Source organism: Euleptes europaea, chromosome 8, assembly GCF_029931775.1.
Source record: "Euleptes europaea isolate rEulEur1 chromosome 8, rEulEur1.hap1, whole genome shotgun sequence".
Lineage (NCBI taxonomy): Eukaryota > Metazoa > Chordata > Lepidosauria > Squamata > Sphaerodactylidae > Euleptes > Euleptes europaea.
In genome coordinates, this window is record NC_079319.1 from 38,475,728 (window position 1) to 38,499,203 (window position 23,476).

At 41.7% G+C, this 23,476-nt stretch overlaps 1 protein-coding gene across 1 annotated transcript in view; it reads right to left on the minus strand.

Moving 5' to 3' along the window:
• CSPP1 (centrosome and spindle pole associated protein 1) overlaps positions 1–23,476 on the minus strand; it is a 60,767-nt gene that overhangs the window by 8,972 nt on the left and 28,319 nt on the right. The window contains exons 16-27 of the mRNA XM_056854372.1: positions 22,108–22,255; positions 20,796–20,948; positions 18,171–18,283; positions 16,422–16,571; positions 14,086–14,235; positions 11,951–12,049; positions 10,420–10,486; positions 10,165–10,285; positions 8,978–9,117; positions 7,883–8,017; positions 6,749–6,801; positions 5,085–5,148 (exon numbers count right to left, since the gene is read on the minus strand). Coding sequence (XP_056710350.1) covers positions 5,085–5,148; positions 6,749–6,801; positions 7,883–8,017; positions 8,978–9,117; positions 10,165–10,285; positions 10,420–10,486; positions 11,951–12,049; positions 14,086–14,235; positions 16,422–16,571; positions 18,171–18,283; positions 20,796–20,948; positions 22,108–22,255 — 1,393 coding nt within the window. The remainder of the gene's footprint in view (positions 1–5,084; positions 5,149–6,748; positions 6,802–7,882; positions 8,018–8,977; positions 9,118–10,164; positions 10,286–10,419; positions 10,487–11,950; positions 12,050–14,085; positions 14,236–16,421; positions 16,572–18,170; positions 18,284–20,795; positions 20,949–22,107; positions 22,256–23,476) is intronic.

The window sequence follows — 23,476 nt, forward strand, 5'->3', positions numbered from 1 at the left end:
TCCGATTTTCTAAATTCTGCTGTTCTGGTTATGAAGATGTGCATGGCTCGTCGCAGACCCAGGGAATGCCAGGTTTTTTCGGTTTGGCATGAAGGCTTCAGGCAGAAAGAAGGCAGAGATATCTCTTGAGATCTGTGAAAGGTAGAATTTATCTTCGGCAGGAAGGTAGGGTCCGGTCTTAACACCAACTTGTCCTTGTGGAAGATGCATAGGCCCTTGTTAATTGACAGAACTCGGAGCTCTGAGACCCGGCAAGCTGATGTGATTGCAGTTAGGAACAGAATCTTTATTCGGAGGAATCTTAAGGGGACCGTTCTCAGAGGTTCAAAGGGGCTTGACGTAAGTGCTTTCAGGACTAGATTAAGTTTCCAAGTGGGGAAATGGTGAATTGTCGGTGGACTGATCTGAGTGACCCCTTTTAAGAAGGCAGCGATGTCTCGATGCTGAGATGTAGGAGCTCCATCTGAGAATGGTATTACTGTGGCTATTGCTGCAACTTGACGTTTGAAAGTTGACGCAGACAGCTTTAATCGTACTCCCTTTTGTAAGAAGTTGAGGATTTTGTTGACTCCTGGGTTGAGAGGATCAATCTTTTTTCTGCGTCCCCATCTCACGAAGGCCTTCCAGGAAGCCGTATAGATGCGTCTTGTCGATGGCTTACGCGCCTCCAGGATGGTATTGACGACTTCCTCTGAATAGCCGCAGTCTAGGAGTCTCCTCCATTCAAGACCCATACAGTCAAACAGTACCACTGAGGTTTCAGGTGTACTAGAGGCCCTGTTGAAGCATGTTCCAGGTGGTCGGGATTCTCCAGGGATCCTGAACAGATAGTCTGCGTAGTGTTGTGAACCAAGGTCTGCGTGGCCAAAAGGGCACTACTACTAGAACCCTGGCTTTCTCTTGCTGGATCTTGCGAAGCAGTCTGGGAAGTACAGGAAGAGGAGGGAAGGCATACAGTAATCCCTGAGGCCAGGGATGAAGGAGAGCATCTGCTCCCTCTGCCCACTGATGGAAGTATCTTGTGAAGAAGAGTGGAGTCTTGTGATTGGTGGCTGATGCAAACAAGTTGATCGATGGTAGGCCGAACTTCTGTGTGATCGAGCAGAATGTCTGTTGACTTAGAGACCATTTGCCTTCCTCCATGGTCTGACAGCTGAGCCAGTCAGCCTGGGTGTTTAACACTCCCCTGATGTGCTCCACCTTTAGTGATTGTATGTTGATCTGTGCCCACCGGAAGATCTGTGATGCCTCTCAGTGAAGGGCCGACGATCTGGTGCCCCCCTGCTTGTTGAGGTATGCCTTGGTTGTCATGTTGTCGGAACGTACTAGGACGTGGTGATGTTTGATGGATTTGGAGAACGCTAGTAAGGCTAGCCTCACCGCACGGAGCTCTAGAAGATTGATGTGAAGCTTCTTTTCCTGGGCGGACCATCGGCCTTGAGCTACTTTTGAGTTGAACGGGGCTCCCTATCCTTCGAGACTTGCATCCGTGAATATCTGGAGGGGGTCGTCGTGGATATATTGCTGACTCTTCTTTAAGTTGGAGGGTCTGGTCCACCAGCATAGGCTGTGTTTCACCCCGCCAGTCACCTGGATCAGTCTGCCCCGTTTGTGTGTGATGTCTCCCTGAAAGGGGCGAAGGAGCCACTGTAGTGGTCTTGAATGAAACCTTGCCCAAGGTACTATAGCTATACAGGAGACCATGTGACCCATGAGCTTTGCCAAGGACATTAGTCGGGACCTCCTGTTTCGAATTATGATGGTCAGGTTGACTATTTTGGTCACCCTTACTTGTGGTAAGGACAGGGAGTTCTCTAAGGAATTTATGCGGACCCCGAGGTGCGTGACGGTCTGTGAGGGTTCCAGAGAGCTCTTTTCGAGGTTCAACAGGTACCCATGTTCCTGTAGTGAGTGAATGTGATAGGGATAATTCCCGTGATTGGGCACAGATCAGGATATTGTCCAGGTATGGGTGTACCTGGATTGATTCCTGTCTGAGATTGTCTATTATGGTGACGAGGACCTTCGAGAAGACCCGGTGAGCAGAGGAGAGACCAAAGGGGAGGGCTCTGAATTGGAAGTGTTCCTGTGTGTATGCGAAGCAGAGGAACCTTCGGTGTATGGGATGTATGAGTATGTGTAGGTAGGCCTCCTTGAGGTCCACCACCGTCATGAAGGTTCCAGGGAGGAAGGATTCCACAATAGAATGCAGGGTTTCCTTCCAGAAGTGTTTCTTCTGTATCCTGCGGTTTACGTATTTCAAATCTAGAGTAGCCCTCCAGTCCCCATTTCTTTTGGGGACTGTAAAAAAGATTGAGTAAACTCCCTGGAATCTTTCCTGCGGTGGTACCGGTTCTATTGCGGCCATCTGTTGTAAATGAGATATGGCTTGAAGGGTTCGTGAATGCTTTTTTTCCCTTTTTGGGAAGGGGAGAAGGTAGGAATCGATCTGGTGGTGGTAATGTCATTTCTAGTAGGTATCCTTTGGAAATTATCTGGAAAACCCAATTGTCTGGGCTGGATTTCTCCCACCTGCTTGTGAACGCCTGTAATCTTCCCCCAGCTGTAGTGACTCAGAGTCACTGGTTGTTGCCCTTTGAGAACTTGTCAGGTTTATCCGATCTGGGTTGTTGGCCTTGTCTGGTAAACCTGCCGCCTTTGCGAAATGGCCTATGGTTGCCGTTATTATTCCAGGTTCCCTTTCTGGAATCGGTTCTGTATCTAAAGGGGGTTCTGGGGGGACGAAAGGACTGATATCCGGTTGAGCGGATGTCCTTTTTAAGTTGCCTAGGCATCACATGCTTCTTGTCCCTAGTTTCTACTAGGATTTTGTCGAGTTTCTCCCCAAACAGTCTGCCTTCCTGAATGGGGTACGCCATTAAGGTTGTCTTGGCTTTAAAGTCGGCTGGCCAAGCTCTTAGACATAGGGCTCTTCTAGCGGAGGTGACAGATGCCATGGATTTGGCAGTAAAGGATATGAAATCCAGTGAGGCATCTGCCATTAGGGTGGTAGCTTTAAGAACCCTTTCCAGGCCTGCTGAGACCCAGTGGTTCTCTTCCGGTACAAGTTGAATGAGCTTCTTGATCCAAAGATAAGATGCTCTGGCGAAGATGGATATGGTGGCGCTCGACTGGATTGCCAGTGCGGCTGTCGCGTGGGCCTTTCTGGTAAGGGACTCAGTCTTCCTATCTAATTGGTCCCTTATGGAACCAGCCCTATCCTCTGGGACCAGGCCAGGGGACTGGAGATCAATTATTGGTGCTTCCACTACTGGCACTTTAAGTAGGCTCATGGCGTGAGGTGCTAAGGTATATAGTTTCTTCACGCCGCTGGGGATCTGCTTGCCCGTGGTAGGATTGTCCCACTCCTCTTTAACTGCTCGCAGGAAAAATTCAGGGAAAGGCACAGAATTAGTTTGGGTTTGCTTCCTAGGGAAGCATTCCTTAACTCCCTTTTTACGCTTTGTGCTGGATTCATCCGATGGTTCCTGATCCTCGTTAAGATCTAGAGCTATCAGTGCCTTGGCTAGTAGGCCCTGGAAGTCGTCCCCTGACAAGAGTCTGGGCTGTTGTTCATCTGAGGGAATGAGTTCTTCCTCAGAATCTAACTCGCCCTCCTCTCGCTCCTCTAATTTTGAATCTTGATCAGAGGATATGGATTCAGCCTGTACAACCGTGGAGTGTGTTGTGGCCTTTTTGGACGCTTTGGTGGGTCAATAGCTGGTGGAGGGAATGGGTGTTTGTTCCTCCCGTCCCGCACAAAGGGGTTGGAGTAAAGGAAGAGGAGGGTGAAGACTTGTGCACCACCCAGGGGAAGGGGGGGGGGAGTCTCATTTGGAATGCCTGAAAGGCCTGCCACTGACTTTGAAGGGCCAAATTAACCAGATCGCTGGCCTCGTTAGTAAACATGCGCCCACCAACTGTTTCGTTAGAAGGGGGGTTGCCACCTCCCGCCAGGAACGTTCCTACCGGTACTTTGCCCATGTTCAAAGGCTGTGCGCTGTTTGCAGGCTGAACTGGGGCCGTGGGATCAGAGGAAGCCAAGTAGGCGGCGGATCTAGAGGAGCTGGCTCTCGGAAGGGCATTCGCTTTACTGGAGGGCTTCTTTCTTTTGTGTGCTGGCAGCAGCACGGCTCTAGGCACAGCTTTTTGCGCCTTTTTCTTATGCACCGACAGCGAGGTCTCGTCCTCTCCCGCTGCTAGTGTCGGTGGACCCGGCTCTCTCCCCAATGATCCGCAGGAGCAGCCATTGGGGGGCTCTGGGCGGAATGGACCAGCCCACCTGACTGATGAGTCTTCCACGGATAGGAGGTCGTCCTCCCGTCCCTTTGCAGCGTCGGCCATCTTGGCTTTAAACAAGCTGATGTCGGCTGCGTTATAGGTTGGGAAGGGAGGGGAAGGGTCGGGCTAACGAACAACGGTAACGACGAACGGTAACGAGACTCACGGAGGTAAACTGACAAAGGATCCAAACAAACACACGAGGTAAAAGGAATCCTGTATCTGCTAATAGCCGGAGCTGTGCAAAATTACTGCTTTCCTATAAAAGGCAGGACGAAAACTGGAGATCAGGGGCGGTCTTCCCGCCAAGGAGACAGCAAGTTTGATTTAGTCCTGCCTCCTGGAAAGAGCGGGAAAACACCCACAGATAAAGATGCCCTTGCCTTGGAGGAGAATACATATTTTATGCCATGAAAACAGGTGGTACAGAGATTGTCAATAAGTCACAGATATGGGGGAGGGGAAGAATACTAAATATACATTTCATTTTCTAAATATAATACTAAATATACATTTCATACTACGATTTAGTATGTTCCTTTAGGCACTCAGTAGTATTTTAAACTCTCCTTTTCCTACCCTTCTTTCTACTTTGGACTAACATTTATTGCTTCTGAACCAAGATTTCAAATATAGTATCATCCCTTTGCTATATAATTTTTGAATTCTAGACAACAGGTCAGCATGTGCTAAAAGTCAAAAATATTGAGCAGCTATGATAAACTACTCACAAACAGAAAGACCAGGCCCCTATAAAAATTTGTGATGAATAGTACCACTGAAGCATGTATACATACACTCACCAATAAAAGCACTCTCAGATTCCAAAAGTGAGTTTTTCAGAAATTCGTTGGAGTCATCTCTGACCTACGAAAGAAAGTAAAATAAGATTTAGTTCACATGAATAAGTGTATCAGCAAAAGGAAGACTGGTACCTTTCAAAGCTCCTGTTCGTTTAACTAGACCAGGGGTCGGCAAACTCATTAGTCAAAAGAGCCAAATATCAACAGTACAATGATTGAGATTTCTTTTGAGAGCCAAATTTCTTAAACTTAAACTATATAGGTAGGTACACTGTTTATTAACTTAATAAACTTTAATTAAAGTTTTAAGTCTTAATTAAACTATAGGTACACTGAATAAAACTTGATATCATACTTAATAGTGATCTTATTTATTGATAAAAAATTAATTGTAAATCCCTGCCATTTCCCCCTCCCCGTCCGGAGTCCTCGTCTGGAGGCCTGGTCTACCTCCATAAAAGCCTATTGGTAGACCTGGCCTCCGGCTGAGTCCCATTGGGAGGCCAGGTCTACCCATTGGCTTTCTTGGCAGTAGACCTGGCCTCCGGAGGCCCTTAGAAGCCAATTGGTAGACCTGGCCTCTGAAGGGGGACTTTTTCCCCTCCTCGGAGTCCAGGTCTACCGCCAAGAAAGCCAGTGGGTAGACATGGCCTCCCAATGGGACTCAGCCGGAGGCCAGGTCTACCAAAGGAAGCCCACCCCGCCCAACAGCTGATAGGCGGGGGGGCAGGAACCGCTGAGCCGCCCGCCCAGCAATCACGCTGCTAGAGGGGAGGGGAGGCTTTAGCCTCCCAACCATTGAGGGCAAGGGAAAGGGGGACCTGGCCATTCTCCACAGCGGTGGGGGGGAGAGACAGTGCGCCCGCTCGCCCACTCTCTCTCTCTCAGGCACGCCGGCTCCGCAGCCCGGCTGCCGGCGCGAGCGGGCGCAAGAGCAGGGGCTTCGAACCAAGTTCGGAGAGCCGCACTCAACGGGCCAAAGAGCCGCAGTTTTGAGACCCCTGAACTAGACTGCCAGTTATTAAACTATTCCCTACTGAACAAGATTCTCCAGTTTTACTAGCTTTTCTGATGGGAGTGATAAAACCATTCAAATTGTAGAGTGTTAGTCTGAAGGACTGCATTTGAGTGGCAGTTTAGTAAGCTGGGCTTTTATAACCAGACTTATTTCCCAATACACATATTTATGTATAGTAAAAATTACATTTTTCCATTTATGCCCTGCCCTCCACCATATTTTAGACATATGGACTATTAGATACAGCTTGCACTCTACTGGTATAGGTATTATCCTAGTTGCCAGTGGAGCTGCATCCTTGCCCACCATTGCAAATTCCCCCTCAGAGGAATTAGAATCAAACCATATTGTAACTATACTGCAGAAATGGTTGAAACAACTAAATAAATGATCATCAAAGATGGAGTGGAAAAAAGTTTCACTGGGAGCAGCCAACACAAAAATAGGCAGTCACCATCACCTAGGTCTTTATAAAGGACTTCTGCAGTATAAACAGCAGTACATTTTAACAGGGATTTAAAGGAAGAGAGAAAAGTGACTGTTCCGAAGCACAGGGATTATCACACTCACACGCACACATCCAGTTAATCATGATGATCTCACGCTTTAGTATGAAATCCAAGCAGTAAGTTTGATTTTTCCTTACCATTCCCCTCTCTCTCAATTTAAAGCCAGGCTCAGGATCATCAAAATCTAGGACTATTACAAAAACAAAGAAAGAAATCAAGGTGAGGGGAAAGAACAGAAAATCTTAAGAACAATGACTGTAGAATACCGTAATACAATTTGATTACAAACTGTAATACCTCTTATCCATGGTATTATTTTATTGTATTCAATTTATACCCCACCCTTTCCCAGGAAAGAAATGCACTGAACATCACAACAGCATAGCTTACTTGACTGACAGTTACATAAATTAGCATAAAAATTGTTGAGGGGAAGAGAAATAGGATTGAACATTATTTCTTCTGAACACTAAACATAACCGAGTTAGGGAGAGACAAAGTGTAACTATGTAGATCAAATGAATGAATAAAATAAATGCTCTAAATCTTCATGTTCAACACACACCTTGCTTGAGTCTGAAGAAGAGATAATTATTTGGTGAGACTGAAAGACAAATCACAGAAAGGTAGCAGGGATCACAGACCTGCCCCTAGGGAACACATTCTTAAATAATTCTCTCCAAAGTGATCCCTTAATTTGGAGCTGCAATAACTATCTAGAGAGTCTGGTGGTCATACTAAATCCCAGAGGATTTTTTAAAATCAGAGTCTGCATGACTCCTGAAAAGGGGGTAAGAGGACTGGTGAGAATCTCAGCTAAGAAAAAAAAATATCCCACAGAAGGAAGCACAAAGGTGCAAAAACATATTCATTGCATCACAGTGAGTCTATCATTTAAAGTAACTTTTGCTTGGTAGAAAACATATTTCTTGTTCCAACAGCTTTTTGAAAGTTTTAATGTGTTACTGTTAGTATGTCAGAGTAAATCCTTAGCTTGTCTACTAAGAATTTTATTCAGATCTATTCAGTGGGCTTTACTCCCAGGAAGCCACATTAGTAGAGCAGAAAAGAAAGCAAGGCATATTTATCCCTTCAGTCAATAGTACTGTACTCTTCATATGAAGAAAAAGAGAATCCAGAAACTTTTAAAGAGAAATGGTTCACAATGAAAGCATCTGACTGACTTCCACTAAAAGGAAAAAGATAAATCTAGCTTTAGAGAAGTTGATTTTGAAAAAGAAACTGGGTGTACAGTGAAACTGGGATCTTACCTTCTGCATTCTTCCTCATTTTTTTAAGTTTCTTTTGCTGTTCTCTTAGCAATGCCTGCTGCTGAATATCCAGAGCATCATCATTAGTAGGTGGATCGGGGTACATATATCTTGTTTCTACTCGTGTTTCTGAATCTAATATGCAAAAGTAGGAGGTTTAAAATACTCATAACATTTCCTTTCATTAAAATGTTACAAAACATGCAGAACTTTACACATATTAGATTCTGGCTGTACTCAAACATTTTAGAAATTTTCCTCATGAGCCACTTAGAATGCCTCTTTAGGCAGAAAGCAGGATATAGTGAAGATATATCTTAAGATTTATTTCACTTATAAATAAGTGAAATAAATACTAGTGATCAAAATCTGCATTAGCTTTAATTTCAACACAGATCTAGAGGATAACAGAGCCAGTGTGGTGCAGTGGTTAAGATTGTCAGACTAGTATCTGGAAGAACATATGTTCGAATCCCCACTCATGCCATGGAAGCTTGGTGGGTGACCTTCAGCCAGTCACACTCTCTCAGCCTAACCTACCTCCCTGGGTTGTTGTGAGGACAAAATGGAGGAGAGGGGAATGATGTAAGCAGCTTCCGGTTCCCACTGGGAGAAAGGCAGGGTATACATTAATTAAATAAATACATACATACATAAATAACAATGTATTTCTCAACTTTAGGGCACAATGGCCAAGATAAGTAAGACCACTTTACTGGCAAACATCTCTGTGCTTTGACTTTTGGAAATGTACATATGCTGAAATAATTTTTGTTTTCGAAACTGCTCTGAGAGACTCTAACTTAGGATACAGCATGTTGTGAAAATCTTCAGAATCAGGGTTCCATCACAACATGACAAATCATGTGAACTCATATTGATATATGTGTCAAAGTCCATTAAAAAAGGCACCTTGGGATATACTGGGACTTAGTTTTTGGTACTACTACACAGGATCACAACACTTTATAGGTGATGACATACACATTGACGGAAAAGTTAAAGAATCTTCATTTGGTTAAATTATTTTCCTTTCAAGCTGAGGAAATGATTGGGGTGTCATTTTGTATCCCTTTGTTAGACAAGACAACTAACCTTTATATTTAAGTTCATTAAAGTCACGGATGTTTTGAAGATTGCTAGGATCACCAACATCCTTTGATGAAGGCCGCCTGACTGGAGCTTGCATACGAAGTCTGGCCATCTCAAATACATCCATACTAGGTTTCCTCCTCCTGAAAATGATGAAAATCATGCGGAAGTAATCATCTAGGACAAATCTCACCAGGCAGGGTAAGCCCAGGATATTGAGCAGAGACAGACAGGTTTTCATTCCATAAAGCCACATTTTGTTAGCTAAAACAACTGGCATGGACATTCGCCAGCAAGCTGCTTGCCAAACTTTGAAGGAAAAGCTCACTGCATTTATAAAGCACATCATAATAAGCTGATTTCATTTTCATTAGACAACATGTACACATTTTGCTGACCAAAACTCCAATTGGAAATGCTGCTTCAGTGAGGGTCTAGAAGCCCATACATAAAGACTGCACAATAAGCTTTCTTAGTTACTGTCAGCTTCTTACACGTCAGCTCAAAGCCAATGAAACAAGTCCATGACCTTTTAACCTCAGCTCTGTCCTAAGTCTTGCACGAGGAAAAGCTGCATAAGAAAACACTTCCCACCCACCCTTATGCAGTATGTTAGGGTAGCTGTTGCACTGTTATCTTTCTTCCTTTAATTTTTTTTAATATTATCTAAAATAATACGAACAGATAATACAACACTAAAAGTAGCAACAATAAAGTTTAGGAAATACAATAGAGTAACACTTGGAGATCTTACGGCGAATAGACTAGATCAGATTTTTACAACAAACAAAATAATCAAATTGGCACAGAGAATATGAAGAGCATTGGCTGGTACACTTGACAAAACTGAAATATCTATTATCTGACATACTGACCGCTGACCTTTTCATTTAGGAGCAAATCCTGGATATATGCTAATATTCCCAGTGTAATCTTTCTTCCTTGAGGTACAACAGCTATGAGAGATGATGGCACCAAAATGGCCAGGTATGACTTACAGATGTTGTATAAGCCCAAGACAACACAGTACAACAGAGCAAAATCTTCTCATTACACCCCATTACACTTTCGATTACCATTTCATTTTGTGAAACCTTAATTTCAACTGAAGTGTTGTTGTATTCCCATTTACCAGAGAAGATACATGCCTTTCAACAAAGGTGTTACTACACAAACAGTAAAATCCTCACCCTTTCATCAGGTCATCGTCATCACCGTGTACTTTTAACAACTGCTCCTGCAGCCTCCGCTCTTCACTGCGCAGCTGTTTCCTCATCTCTGACAGCTCATTTATTACATTCTTCTTTTCTTCTTCAGCATGGAATAAAGAAAAACGGAAACAGAATGTGATAGATCGGTATCTGCCTTCTTTTGTGAACTTTCAGGGAAGGGTCAGCCAGGAGCACCATCCAAAAGGTAAATGTTAAAGTGTGGCATATTCTTACCATAGGCACGTAACTGGTTTCTTCTAGCTGGTACTGGAGGAGACGGAACTCTGGACTGTGGATCATCCTGATAAACATTATTTTTAAAAGGCAAATTGGAAAAAAAAATCAGATCAATAGAAGGGGAGACAAAACGGCAACTCAGTGGTTTTCATCTTCAGATATCCTAAGAAGAATGAAACTGCTACCATGCGTCTGTATAAGATTTAGGCTGGATTTTCTGAAACAGAAGATCCTACATGGTAAACTCCAGGGTGATTTAAAAGCACTCAATTTTCTTTTACAAAAATTAAAGTTCATTGTTCTAAAATATATAATATATAATATACATCACTTACTATCAAACAACCTTTCCCTCCCATAAACCCACCCTCTTCCCTAGTCCTAAACAGAGAGGGACAGGGGAAAGGGAGAGGTTAAAAAAAGAAAGAAAATCAAGAAAGAAAACACAAGAGGCTGAATCTTATTCAATGGGGCCAACCAATGAGAACAACCAAGTTCACTGGTGACAATACATGCACGATCTAACAGCTCATAGTAAACTAACCAGTGCTCTACAAATTAATCTGATTTCCAAAACAGTGTGAGATAGGAAAATTAACATTGTTTTGTGACAGAACTGAATAAACTGACATCAAGGGTTTTTATCCAGAACACACTGAACTGTATGATTTCTTTACAGTAGAAACCGTTTTCTAGCACTGATTAAAACTCTTTCCTCAAATTTCTTCTAAATACTGATACATCCTTACTTTTTTCATCTCAAAGATTCATTTAGGCTACTACTGAGACAGTTTACACAGAATCTCGGTATAGAACTGGATAATAACTGAAGATGTTTCTTCTTCTGCAGATTCAACAGTCTGTTATGCATAAAATAGAAATCTCTCTACTGAAAAGTGCTAATGCATTCAAAATGACTGTTTTATCTTTTAACTGGTGATCCACCTCTGGCAGCCAGAAGCCTAGCGGCTATGTTACATACTTTATCCAGAAATTATTTCCAATATGATGAAATCCAAACGAAGGGTTTGGGGGAGTACTACATCCACTAGTTCCCACAACCCTTTAGAGAATGCTTATCCAGATATCAATTTAGTATTAAAACTCTGTAACAAAAATCTTTTTAGTTGTAAGCCACCTCAAGCAGCACTCTGAAGAGGTGATGCATCACATTATAAACAAACAACACAGAACTGCCTTCTCTTAGGCACTCAATAATCAGCTTGTCTTGCAGCCACATCCCTGAAGGATGTACAAAAAGTTGAAAAAGCAGATACAGAGCTGTAATATTTTTATGATTTTCTGGGAAACTGCAGCCTGGAACAGATGTGAACCTTCACACTAAGCATATGAACAATAATTAAAGAGCATGGTTAACCAGAGGTCAATTATATTATTAGAATATCATCAAGAATTTAGATGCCAATGCATATGCTGCTATTTTTAGATATACTGCTTGTATTTTTTATGAGAAAGAGCAAATGCTAGAATTTATGTGCTGATTATATCTGAATAACAAATTATGTACCTGTGTATAGTAAGACATACGGCTCTCCACCAAAAATGCCTTTTCTTCTTTTACCACACCCCTATTTAGTTGGAGAGGAGAAAACTGTCTGTCTAAACCCTGAAAAGAAGAGATACACAAAAAATTGATTCCTGTATTAATAATTCAATAGCTTATCATAAAAATAATGACACACCAAATAAAGCTATTAAAAACAAATTTCACTTAAATGGCTGTGCTCAACACAGGTATGATGCTTGATCCATTCCCAAATCAAAGCCAGCCTAACCTTTTAAGGACCTTGCTATGCACTGTTGGTGTGAGGAACAGGAACTACTATCAAAGTGTTTGACTATTGATGGATGATAAGTGAACAAGATTAGTACAGTATATGAAAGGTGAGAGTAGCATATGAACGTAGGACAGAAGTGTGTGATTGTATGAAGAGCTTACACACACAAAAGCCACATCTGCGCATTTACACAGGTCATCTCTTGTAATCTCAATATTCAGCTGTTTTAATTTTCATTATGTTTAAATGATAATGAATGTATTCTTAATGAAACTATAATGAATTAACATATCCCCAACTCTTTGTTCATCATTTTCTTAACCAAAGGTATATCCCACAAGTCACAGCCTTTAGGCCTGTGCAGATATTCAATATGAACGTATAAACAGTAGGGAATGAAACTATAGCAGCAAGCCCTACCCCCTCCAAGAATCCACATATTGCTAAGAATTTAAGTATAGTGGATCTCAGGCATGGGCTGCAACCGTTTGATCTGTATATCCCATTTTGCAAGCCGCTATGCACATATTCTGACTGATATATGACCACTAGGTATGCAGAGAGGACAGGGTCTCCCACAATTTACTAAAAGAAATGAATTTCTTCACAGGTCTTTTGAGTACTGTTCATGTATTCTCCTCTGAAAAGGTGAATTTCAGCAAGGGGAAAAAATTGATCATGAGTATTAGCTTATGTGACTAGCATTACTCATACTGCTTAAATTAAGGAAGATGGTCTTATTGGCCTTGAATCAAGTAAGATAAAAGTAGCTAGTAGGGAAAAAAGTATATTTCTTGTACTATTTAGAGACACAAACCTGTCTAACCCGATTGGTGCATTGAATGCCTTGGTCAGATGAACCGTAGAACTCTCTGGAAAGCTGCGTCTGTTGAGGGAGGCTGCTGCCCCTCCCCCTCCCCACTCCTCACAGTTCTAGCAACTAACAGATGCAGTACTGGAAGAATGCATGCAAAAACTTCACTCTTTCTTCAATGTCTAAGTGTTTGGGATTAATTCTAATGGTAATATATTTCATTTTGGAATAGCTTAACATTGGTTCGACTGATTTTTAATTCCAAGGTTGCTTCCACATGGAGATTACCACCTGTTTTGTTCCCACTACCACTGAGAAAGCAAAGGCATTTGAAGTGGCTACAGAACCTCTACACAGGGTTATTCTCCATGCTTTTCCCTTGTGCCATCCATTTCTTACCCCTTCTGCTGGTGGGTTTTTGCTTCTTTTATTGGTATAGCAGCACTATACTACACACACAAAGAAAAAAACTCACCAGCGGTGACAAAGGGCAACGGCAGGCATTTTTCTACTAACGTGTCCATATGATTGTATGATTTCCTATTAAATTACATCATATATATTGGTGCCCTTTTGTGCTACATTAAACTATATAACACATCGTATACGGAAGTGCAATGTATAATGTACATCAGAAATGTGCAACTATGGCCAGCAGTCATAAAATTCCTAGGTCCTCTCTACTCTTAAGCCTTCATGCTATTTGTGGCAAACATTGATCAAGACATTTCTACTTTAGATTGCAAATAAACCTTTCACTATGTAAGAATTGTATTTATAGCCAAACAACAAAAAAAGTGCAATTCCTTATGTGGCTGTAACTGAAGTCAGACTAAAAGATGAAAACAGCATTTCGCTGCTGCCTCCATCAAGTGTTAATGAAGGCTGAGTGTTACATATAAAGGCAGACTCTATTGCTACACGTCTGAGACCCCTACCATGAAGTGCACTTGGGGAATGGGGGGGGGCTGCAGATGAAAACGACACCCCATCTCTTGGATCAAAGTGAAAAAGAATGGAATTGAAGAAACACATTTTAAGACACACTACCTTTTCTCCTTCCATCCTTATATGTTTTTCTTTTTCACTAAGCTGCTTCAGTTGTTTATCTAGCCTCTCTTCTTCATCTTGCTTCTTTGTTTCTGCCTCTTTTTTTCTTTCTTCAGCTAATCGATATAGCTCTTCGTTTTTTAATCTTTGCTAGAGATGTGATACAAACACAAAAGGAATTCTTGACAGCCAGTGTTGTGTAGTGGGTTAGTGTCAAGACTAGGATCTGGGAGACCCAGGTTCAAATCCCCACTCTGCCATGGAAGCTTGCTGGGCTGCTTTGGGCCAATTATACACTCTAAGCTTAACATACCTCACAGGGTTGTTGTGAGGATAAAACGAAGGAGGGAACAATGTAATCTGCTTTAAGCCTTCACTGGGCAAAAAGGCAGAGTATAAATGAAGTAAATAACTAAATAATAAAATGTAACTGTTATGCAGGGTCAGTTGTGTGCACGCAAGAGAGATGTATCTGCAAAAATTTCCCTAACACTGCAGTAACTGGAAAAATCCATACATGGAGAGGGGACTCCATGTGCACACAACAGCACCCCCAAACGAAAGGAACCTAGGCACAAAGGCTATATACTCAGAGATACACCTCACTGAATTAAATATGGCTTACTTCCAAGTTAATGTACTTGGGATTAGACTATAAACTTTGTGGGAGTAAAGTCAAGTCAGAGTGATCGATGAAAAAAAATACAATCCAGTTAAGTCACCAGTTAGACAGTGGGTCAGATACCATAATGCATGAGCACAAAAGAGAACGTACTTGGCATGGCTCCACTTGTGCAAACAGTAGTGCAACAGCTGCACTAACAAACAGAGCATTAATACAATTTAAACAAATAACAATGTGCATATGGGACAAAGGAATTCACAGAAGACATTCCGCATCATTTCATGTGTCTGGTCTCCATCTTCGCTCTCTGGACTTAACCAACAAGGGCTGGGCTATGCCTTGCCCCGAGTGGTGGGGCAATAAGGATCCATTCCATATAAGGGACGGGACAACTCAAAAGCGTGTGGCCTTGTAGGCAGAGATGCCTCCCCCGCTCCCACCTAGCTGGTGAGGGGAGGGAAAAGGAAGGCAGGTTCAACTTGTAATCAACCTACTAGTAGACACTGCCCCAAATGTGACTTTGGCAGTTGCAAAATTTATATCTATGGCATTAAATAATACCCCTAAATTTTAAATTGTGCATTTATGTGTATTTATAATCTTAGCGTTTTATGGAAGTTGTAAATGTAATTTTATACTTGAGTCAGTATATTTAATAATTATGTTATTTCCTAATGTACCTTTTACCTATGCTCATGACGGATTGATATATGAGCATTAGATAAACGATGGAAGGCAGGTTCACTTCCAAAGAGGCCAGCTGGGTCTCGTTGCCCTTGGAAAGAGATGGTGCTACCTGATACCCTGGAGAGCCGCTGCCAGTCTGAGTAGACAATAGACCCAGGGTCTGATTCAGTGTAAGGCAGCTTCATGTGTTGATGTGCTTGCTGCCATGAGTCTGGGGCAGGCTCTGGGCCTACATCATTACAAGGTGGGAATCTTAAAAAGGAGCTCAGACAGCCAGCAGGGATGGGGGGTAGCTAGATAGTCTCTGACAGATAAGACATGCCAGCCAGGAGGAGAGCCAAAAAGAGGGCGAACGGGAATGACTGAAACATTTCCCTCAGGCTTGCTCGGCCCCCGCTGAGGCTGCCTCTCTCAGGGAATAAGAACACTGGAGGGCGCTGCAGCACCAGAGCCCCCCCACCCCCATCAGCTTCTTACTTTCTCACATCAGGTAATTTAGTTTTTAATTTGTATCAAAAGAAATACCTTAAATGGAGATACAATCACTTTTATTTAGTGCAAACAGACTAAATGCAAGAGGCTCTTCTCTTGGAGGAAAATTCCTTGCACCAGAGGAAAAAGCGACTGTCAAGGGAACGGATAGGCAGGAATCCAAACCTGTTGATTTAATCAACTAATCCTTTAGTTGAATTATGTGTGAATTTGCAAGTTAAATATTGCAGCCCTGCTTGTATTCAGAAACAAACACCCAGTGTAGTCTGTGGGATTACAGTAATTTGACAGAAAATTAATACTAGTGTCAAATTAAATACTGGTGTCACTTAAGGCAGACAACTTTTAACAATTCCCACCTTGACATCATTTTGCCTGTATTATGCTAGGTCTTCTGGATATATTCTTGCTAGAGATTAAGCATTTATTTCCCCTCCACAACCATTCTCCATTCCCTTTCTCTGAAGCAGGAAAGAAAAAGGCATACTATTCCCTTTAGGCAGAAGATCAAAGCCCTAGCAAAACACTATACCTCCTCCTCTCTTCGTCTCTTCTTCTCCTGCTCTTCTTCGTATTCTCTTTGTATTCTAGCCCTTTGTTCAGCAAGTATTTTTTCTTCCCTTTCTTCTTCAAGCCTTCGTTTTTCACGATCTGCCTCTTCCCTCTTTCTTTTTTCCTCTATCTAGAAAGTAGGAAAAATACTATTTGTTTGCGGAACAAGAATATTTAAAGCAAGAAACAAAGAAAGGAGAGATGGCTAACAATTAGAAGTACCCTGCCTCCAGTCACCTATCAGGAACTTCAATTTCTGTAACCAGACCTGTAAGGTCGAAGCCCTCCACACAAATGAGCAAGGAAGGGCATAACAGGTAAAGGAAGCCCATACCTGAAATCAGTACTTCCTGGCATCCTCCAGTACCCTCCTGCCTAAGCACTCCAGACATCTATGGCTACTGGGGGTCCGCTGCTCCCACTGCAACATAGGGAAGCTGGCTCAAAAACTGGCTCCCTGATTCACAGATAGTGACTCTTAACACAAAGGACACAGATAAGCATGCAGTTTGAATAAAGGGACCGTGCTGCCGAGCTTCTAATGCAAGAAAGCTTCCTCCATGCACTGGGGAAGGCAATGAAGAACACAGCCATTCATTGTTTAAACACCAAGTGTGCAACTCTATCTACTGATACTGCTGGCCAAACAGCAGTAGTACTGCTGGCCAAACAATGCAAATTAGTTGTATGAATTGTTACACATTTCCTTTCCCCAGGAATCCTCCAGATTCTACAAGTGAGCCTCCTATCCACTGGGCCTCTTCAACAGGGGAACTACTGCAGGCTCTTTTTAGCAGATGCCTTGTGTGCTATTGATAGTGTCTTTAAATATAAACATTGCTGATGATTTAGTTAAAGTTTTATATTTTTATAAGCTGCTTCAAATTACACAAAAGTGACCTAAAAACATATTAAAACAAATTATGTGTAGAAGAGGCAATGGGAAAGGTTCTACGATAACACCTTGAAATTTCTGCTACTGTCATGTGCTAATTAGTGTCTTCTATTCATTGCTAACCTTTGGGTCATTCTCAGTGAACTCTGTGGGGCAACACAGCAGTTGTCACTATTGATGTCTTGGTCCTAGTTTTTACTTTGCTGTTGGAGAAGAACAGGATCTTGACTATGTTATATTAGCACAAGTCCTAGCATAATAATAGCCATTCTCCTCTGATCATAGGATCAAGCTCTTAATTATCACACCTAAGTAAAATTAGCAAGGAAGAACTCATTCTTCCTTAGTAACAACACTCTGAGAACAAATGGGCAAACAGAAGACCAGCCCTAAAAATAAGGCACGGGGTATATTGAACTCCTTCCTGCAACAGAGCCACCTCAGCAGTTCAAGAACCTCTCAGCAATTTATTTTGGTTGTATGTACACAGCTTACCTGAATTTGCCTCTTGAAAACAATTTGCCTCCCCTCTCCAAACCCAGGCCTGGTTTCCTTGTTTTTGTAACTGCACTTTGAGTAGATGTGATTCAGACAGCTAAGTAAATCAGAACCGCGCAAAAAGTGGGGGTTTTGCCCAGAGGCTATTATTATAAGAATCGCACACTTCATGCCCAAGAAATGAAGGACCCAATGAAAAACAGTGAATGTTTGCTCAAATTGTATATTTACGCTAATATAGATGTCATGAGCCCTATTACTTGGCAAAATCCTTAACCCTTAAAAACTGTATTTTAAAAGTATTTTGGCTTCATTTATACAGAAACATACACTCACCTGAAAACGAAGGAAGTTCTTGTATGATTCTTGCCGCCTAAGCTGCTCTGGTGTTGGTTGCTCCCCAAAAACATTACCACGAGCATAGGGGGATGTTTGTGAATAGGCACAGCCTAGTTAAGACACACACAAAAAGGAGTCAAGCACAGGTAAGTCTGTCCTTGCACAAAAGGCTTAGAATGGACATATGGTACCTTGCATCAAATAACTGGTTATCATATTCAATCCATGCAATCTTCATTTAGCATGATGTAAAAATTCCATTCCCACACAAAGCACCAGCCAACTTTGTTCAACAACTGCTATGGGCGCCAAAGTTCAAAAATTTGAATTCTTCTTGTTTATAAAGGGGCATGATCCAGTTCACGATAAGCTCAGCACCTAAAGGTAAAGGTAGTCACCTGTGCAAGCACCGGGTCATTACTGGCCCATGGGGTGACATCACATCATGACATTTACTAGGCAGACTATGTTTACAGGGTGGTTTGCCATTGTCTTCCCCAGTTGTCTACACTTTACCCCTAGTAAGCTGGGTACTAATTTTACCAACCTGGGAAGGATGGAAGGCTAAGTCAACCTTGAGCCGGCTATCTGAAACCGGTTTCTGTCGGGACCGAACATAGGTCGTTTCGGTATCCCACTGCTACATGCACACAAAGGAATGTACACAGGCAGAGCAACAGGCCACCAGGGGGTACAGTGGGTCAGTGCACATCTCCCCCTCACAGCATGAGTAACTTGCACCAAGAAGCAGGACAGACCTAGATAAACATAGGTGAAATGCACTGAAAACTTCTAATTCCTCCTAGCACTTACACTGCCTGCATACCCACATAGGAAGAGAAACAAGAAACGTGAGACTTTATTCAATCCCATCGTTTGTAAACAATAACCTGCTATTAGACCTTAAAATTACTGTTGAAAATACTTTTGCGAGAAAAAAATGCATAAGGTGACGCCTTCTATAAGGATATTTTCGGTGCCTGATTTCTATGTCTAATTTCCCCCTTATTTATACTTTAAAAATATACATTAAGAAAATAATTTCATAACACTGAAATTGCTAACAAAACAGAAATAAGTGTTTATCCAGCATTTCCAAGTGCTTTGTTCTCAGACCATGAAAGCTCTTAATGACTGATATTTGTTTATACATTAAAGAACCCTAATAATTGGCTGGAGGATATACAGGTGGTTTCCTTATTAAAATTCCAAAAATGCATTTTAGCGCCTTACATGCCTTCTCAAGTCTGTGTTTTATCAACTCTGATTTGTTATGCTGTGCTTGAAAAATGATGGAAATAGCTTTTGCCGTGATTGATTAGTTAATATAAACATAGTGGCCACAGTTTAGCATACTGCACACATTGCATGGAGAGACTTCCACACAACTTTGCGCTAGTTACCTGGATTATGCCTACAAGGAATATTGTGCTTGAGTTGCAATCAATATACACATTGCCAAAATATAATCAAGTTCTTAAAATACAATGTCAAAATCATACTATCTGCACTCATAAAGACAGCTGGTGTGGGGTAGTGAGACCTGAGACACCCAGGTTCGAATCTCCACTCTGCCATGGAAGTTTGCTGGGTGAACCTGGGCCGGTCTCGCACTCTCAGCTTAACCCAGTGGTTCCCAAAGTGGGTGGTACCACCCCCTGGGGGGGGAATACCTAGGAGGGCACTAAACGGCAAGGGGGCAGCAGGGGGATGCTAGAGATGAGCCCCTTCAACTGTGTTGTTCAGTAATTTACAGTAAATCAAGCTATGTAACCATGCTGGCAAATTTGGTGGAAACTATCGGATTTTTTTTCCAGACTTTGAAGAGCTGGTACCACTGGATCAAGTTCATCAGTTTTGCTGAATAAATTTCAGCTAAAAAGTTTTAATTTGATTTTAAATAGATGTGCAATTAATTGTTGCTGTTTTGAAATTTGATTGTAATTATCTTCTCTAGTGAGTCATGCAAACCCCTATTTTGAATAATGCTTTTTATAGGCTAGGGGGTGCTGGGGTTGAGTTTGTGGAACCAAGGGGGTGGTGACCCGAAAAGTTTGGGAACCACTGGCTTAACCTATATCACAAAATTATTGTGAGGAAAATGATGTAAAATGTGTTTGGTCCTCATTTAGGAGAAAGGCAGGGTATAAATGAAGTAAAGAAAAATAATAAATAAGATCCGCTTTTTCACTTCATTTACTAAAAGCAAAACCAAGAACGTAACATGTTTTAAAAGGCTGGCTGGCATTTTGCCATTAGAGAGGCTTGTCACTTCTTTTCTCTGGCAGAATCTGTGCCTGGAGAGTTGTACCCAGCTCCAGTCTGAAACCCACACAATGTTTTAGACATGATCCAGTAGTTCTAATGCACGGTAGGGGTTTCCTGCTCTCTCCTTTTGATGGAAGAGACACTGTACAAGCATGCCCACGAGCAAACAATTTTCCAGTGGAGAACAAGCAGCTATAAGGGATCGAAAAATTAGTTACATTTTAGTTTCCAGTATTACTGACAAATTTATGAGGAAGGTCTTTAGGGAAAATTACTGCACAGGAATAACATACAATAAACGTGATCAGCGGCACAAAACACACTTACAAATGAAAATACAGTATTATTTTAAACCTGCTATTTTATTTGTAGATTCATCTGTATTCTCAAGTCTTGGGGAGGCCAAACTTAGATCAACAGATACTACGGCCCTTTTATCTTCATATACTCGTGCCTCTGGGTTATGATACGCATCTTCATTTTGCTTGTGCATCAAGTTCAAGTCAGCTGAAGGAAAGGGGGGGAAATAGCCACTTATATTATTTTATTTGGACAAGAGGCATTTTATGGCATTTTATGACAGTTTCAAGGCAAGACATGTTTCTGCACAAGTACTTTTAGGAAGGTGCAGAAAGGCCACAAACTAAGCAGAATTAAGCATGCTTTATATGGTTTAACCTCAACAGCTCACTAAAATATTAAACAAATCAGTTATGCCTTTGTACTTTAAAAAGAAAGCTATTTACTGCAGAGTATTAGCAATGGATTGTAGCTATGAATGTCAGGGTTTCTGAAGACTCAGTATAAGTTGTACAGAATGCTTATCATCCAGACTTCTGCATGCCTAGTTATCAGTGCTACTTGGTTTTCTCCAGATTTATCGACTCTTTACTTTTTTATTTTATTTTATTCTTTCTTTATTTTTTTAATATTATATGCAACCTCCCCAGTTAATATCTTCATTTCAAGAGAATATCACTATAACTCAAATAAGTTACATGTGTGGGGAGGGTACTACTAATAAAGCTAGTGGTTTCTTGGATTTCTCCTTTATTGCTACTCTGACTGCAAGAGAAGCAATGTGCTTTTTAAACTTAATAGCAAGCACCTAGATTCTTTAATGGCAAAAGGCTCCTTTGATAAAATTCAAAGCAACCTCTATGCACATAGCTCTACCAACTGCATTTACATGACTTCTTTTGATAGCAGTAATTTTGGATATTTTCTTTGGATATCTTGTATTTTTAAAACGAACCTCCAGCTCATCATTCATATTTTAACAGGAGCTACTTCAAGCTGCTACCTAGCTGAGAACAAACATCATGTTCCTCCCACAACCCACCCTTAATATCACTCTTCTTCATTTTACACCTTCCCACGTTTTTCTTGCCACCCTCCGGCTGCACTTTGCCGAAAGATTCTTTTTTTTTTTTTTTAAGTCTGAGACATGGCATTCTTATACTAGTTCCCAAGGAGGACAGGTTATAAATGCAAAAAATAAATAAAAAAGTATCAGCCTGAATAACCAGAACAGATTTCTTCTAAGCTGTAAATTCACTCTTTCACATCCATTTTATTTTCTCATGCAATGTAAACTAATTCTAAATGTAAACAACTCTACAGATTAAAGATATAAAAAAAGAAGTTCCCCTGACTTTAAACATACTTATGAGGTTTCCTTTTTTGTCTCTGAGAGGAGCACCGCCACCTTCTTTCCCCCATGGATTGTAATGTCTCATTTCAGCTTCTAATTTGGCTTCATACCGTTCCTTTTCCTCCTTCTCTTGCCTACGACGTTCTTCTCTTTCCCTTATCTGTAAAGGACTAGAATTCAGTTGCTTCTCTTATGAACAAAAATACATTCTAGATTAATATTGAGCTGAAATACTGATGCAGCACTCCTTCATGTAATATAAATATATCAGTTTAATACAATAAAATTTTGTCCAATATCTATATTTACTTGAGCATAGTGCACAAAGCTATGTGTGTATACACACACACACATACACACCTGTTTATTAAACTGCACAAAATGTTGAGAAAGAGATTTTAAAATATTTAAAATTCCTATCACAGGCATTTGGTTTTGTATGAAACTGGGATTTAAGATACCACATCTTGTTATTTAGAAGCAGAGACACGTATTTTATCACTATGTGATCAAGTTCAAAAATCTTCTGCGGCAGCAGTGAAGTAGAAATAAGTGTCAGGAGATCCCACATGTTTCACTATAATTCAGAAAGAAACATATGCTTGTACAGCAAATATCCAAATATCACAACAGGGGTTAATGCTGAGTCAAAATGAACAACGCTAAATTGTTCTGTATTTTTAAAAGAATAATTTAATACAGATAAAAACAGAGAACTAAATACACATTGCTAACACATGATCCAAAATATCTGTTTCTCAGAAGAGGCCGATATTGTGGTGGGGAGGGGGGAGGATGAAGAGTTGATAAAGGAATTGTATAAATCTTTTAAACATTCATGGAGGGGGCTCAATTTTTGACAGTTGCAAAGGAAAAGGGCAAACAATACTGTTAATCAGTTTAATTTGCCTAAGAACAACCCATATCCTAAGCCATAATATACACATACAGCGCATTCCTGACCCTCAAGGGCAAAAGCCCTTAGGAGGCCAGGAAGGCGCTGCGCAGTCGTTCGGGGGCCCTGTGCCGGCGCCCGGGCTACTTACGTCAGTGTTAGTGGCCCCAGCGCCAACGTGGAGGCCCGGACACGTGCCGCCATGGCAGCACCGCCCCGGAACGCCAGTGGGGCCTTCTGCCGGCGTCCCACCGACATAAAGGCCCATGCCGGTGTCCCGGGAGGCGTTCCTGGGGCGTTCAGGGGGAGGAGCTGCCGTTAGGCAGCCTCCTGTCCCCATTCACCCCGGGTACGCTGGCGGCAAGAAAAGCAAGGTTAAGCCTGCTTTTTAGCAGGTGCACCCTCGCTTTTCTCTATGGGGTGAAAAGCCCCATTTAAAATTTTAAAAGCTGTGAAGAGGCTTTTCTTTTTTAAAGTTTTCGGCAC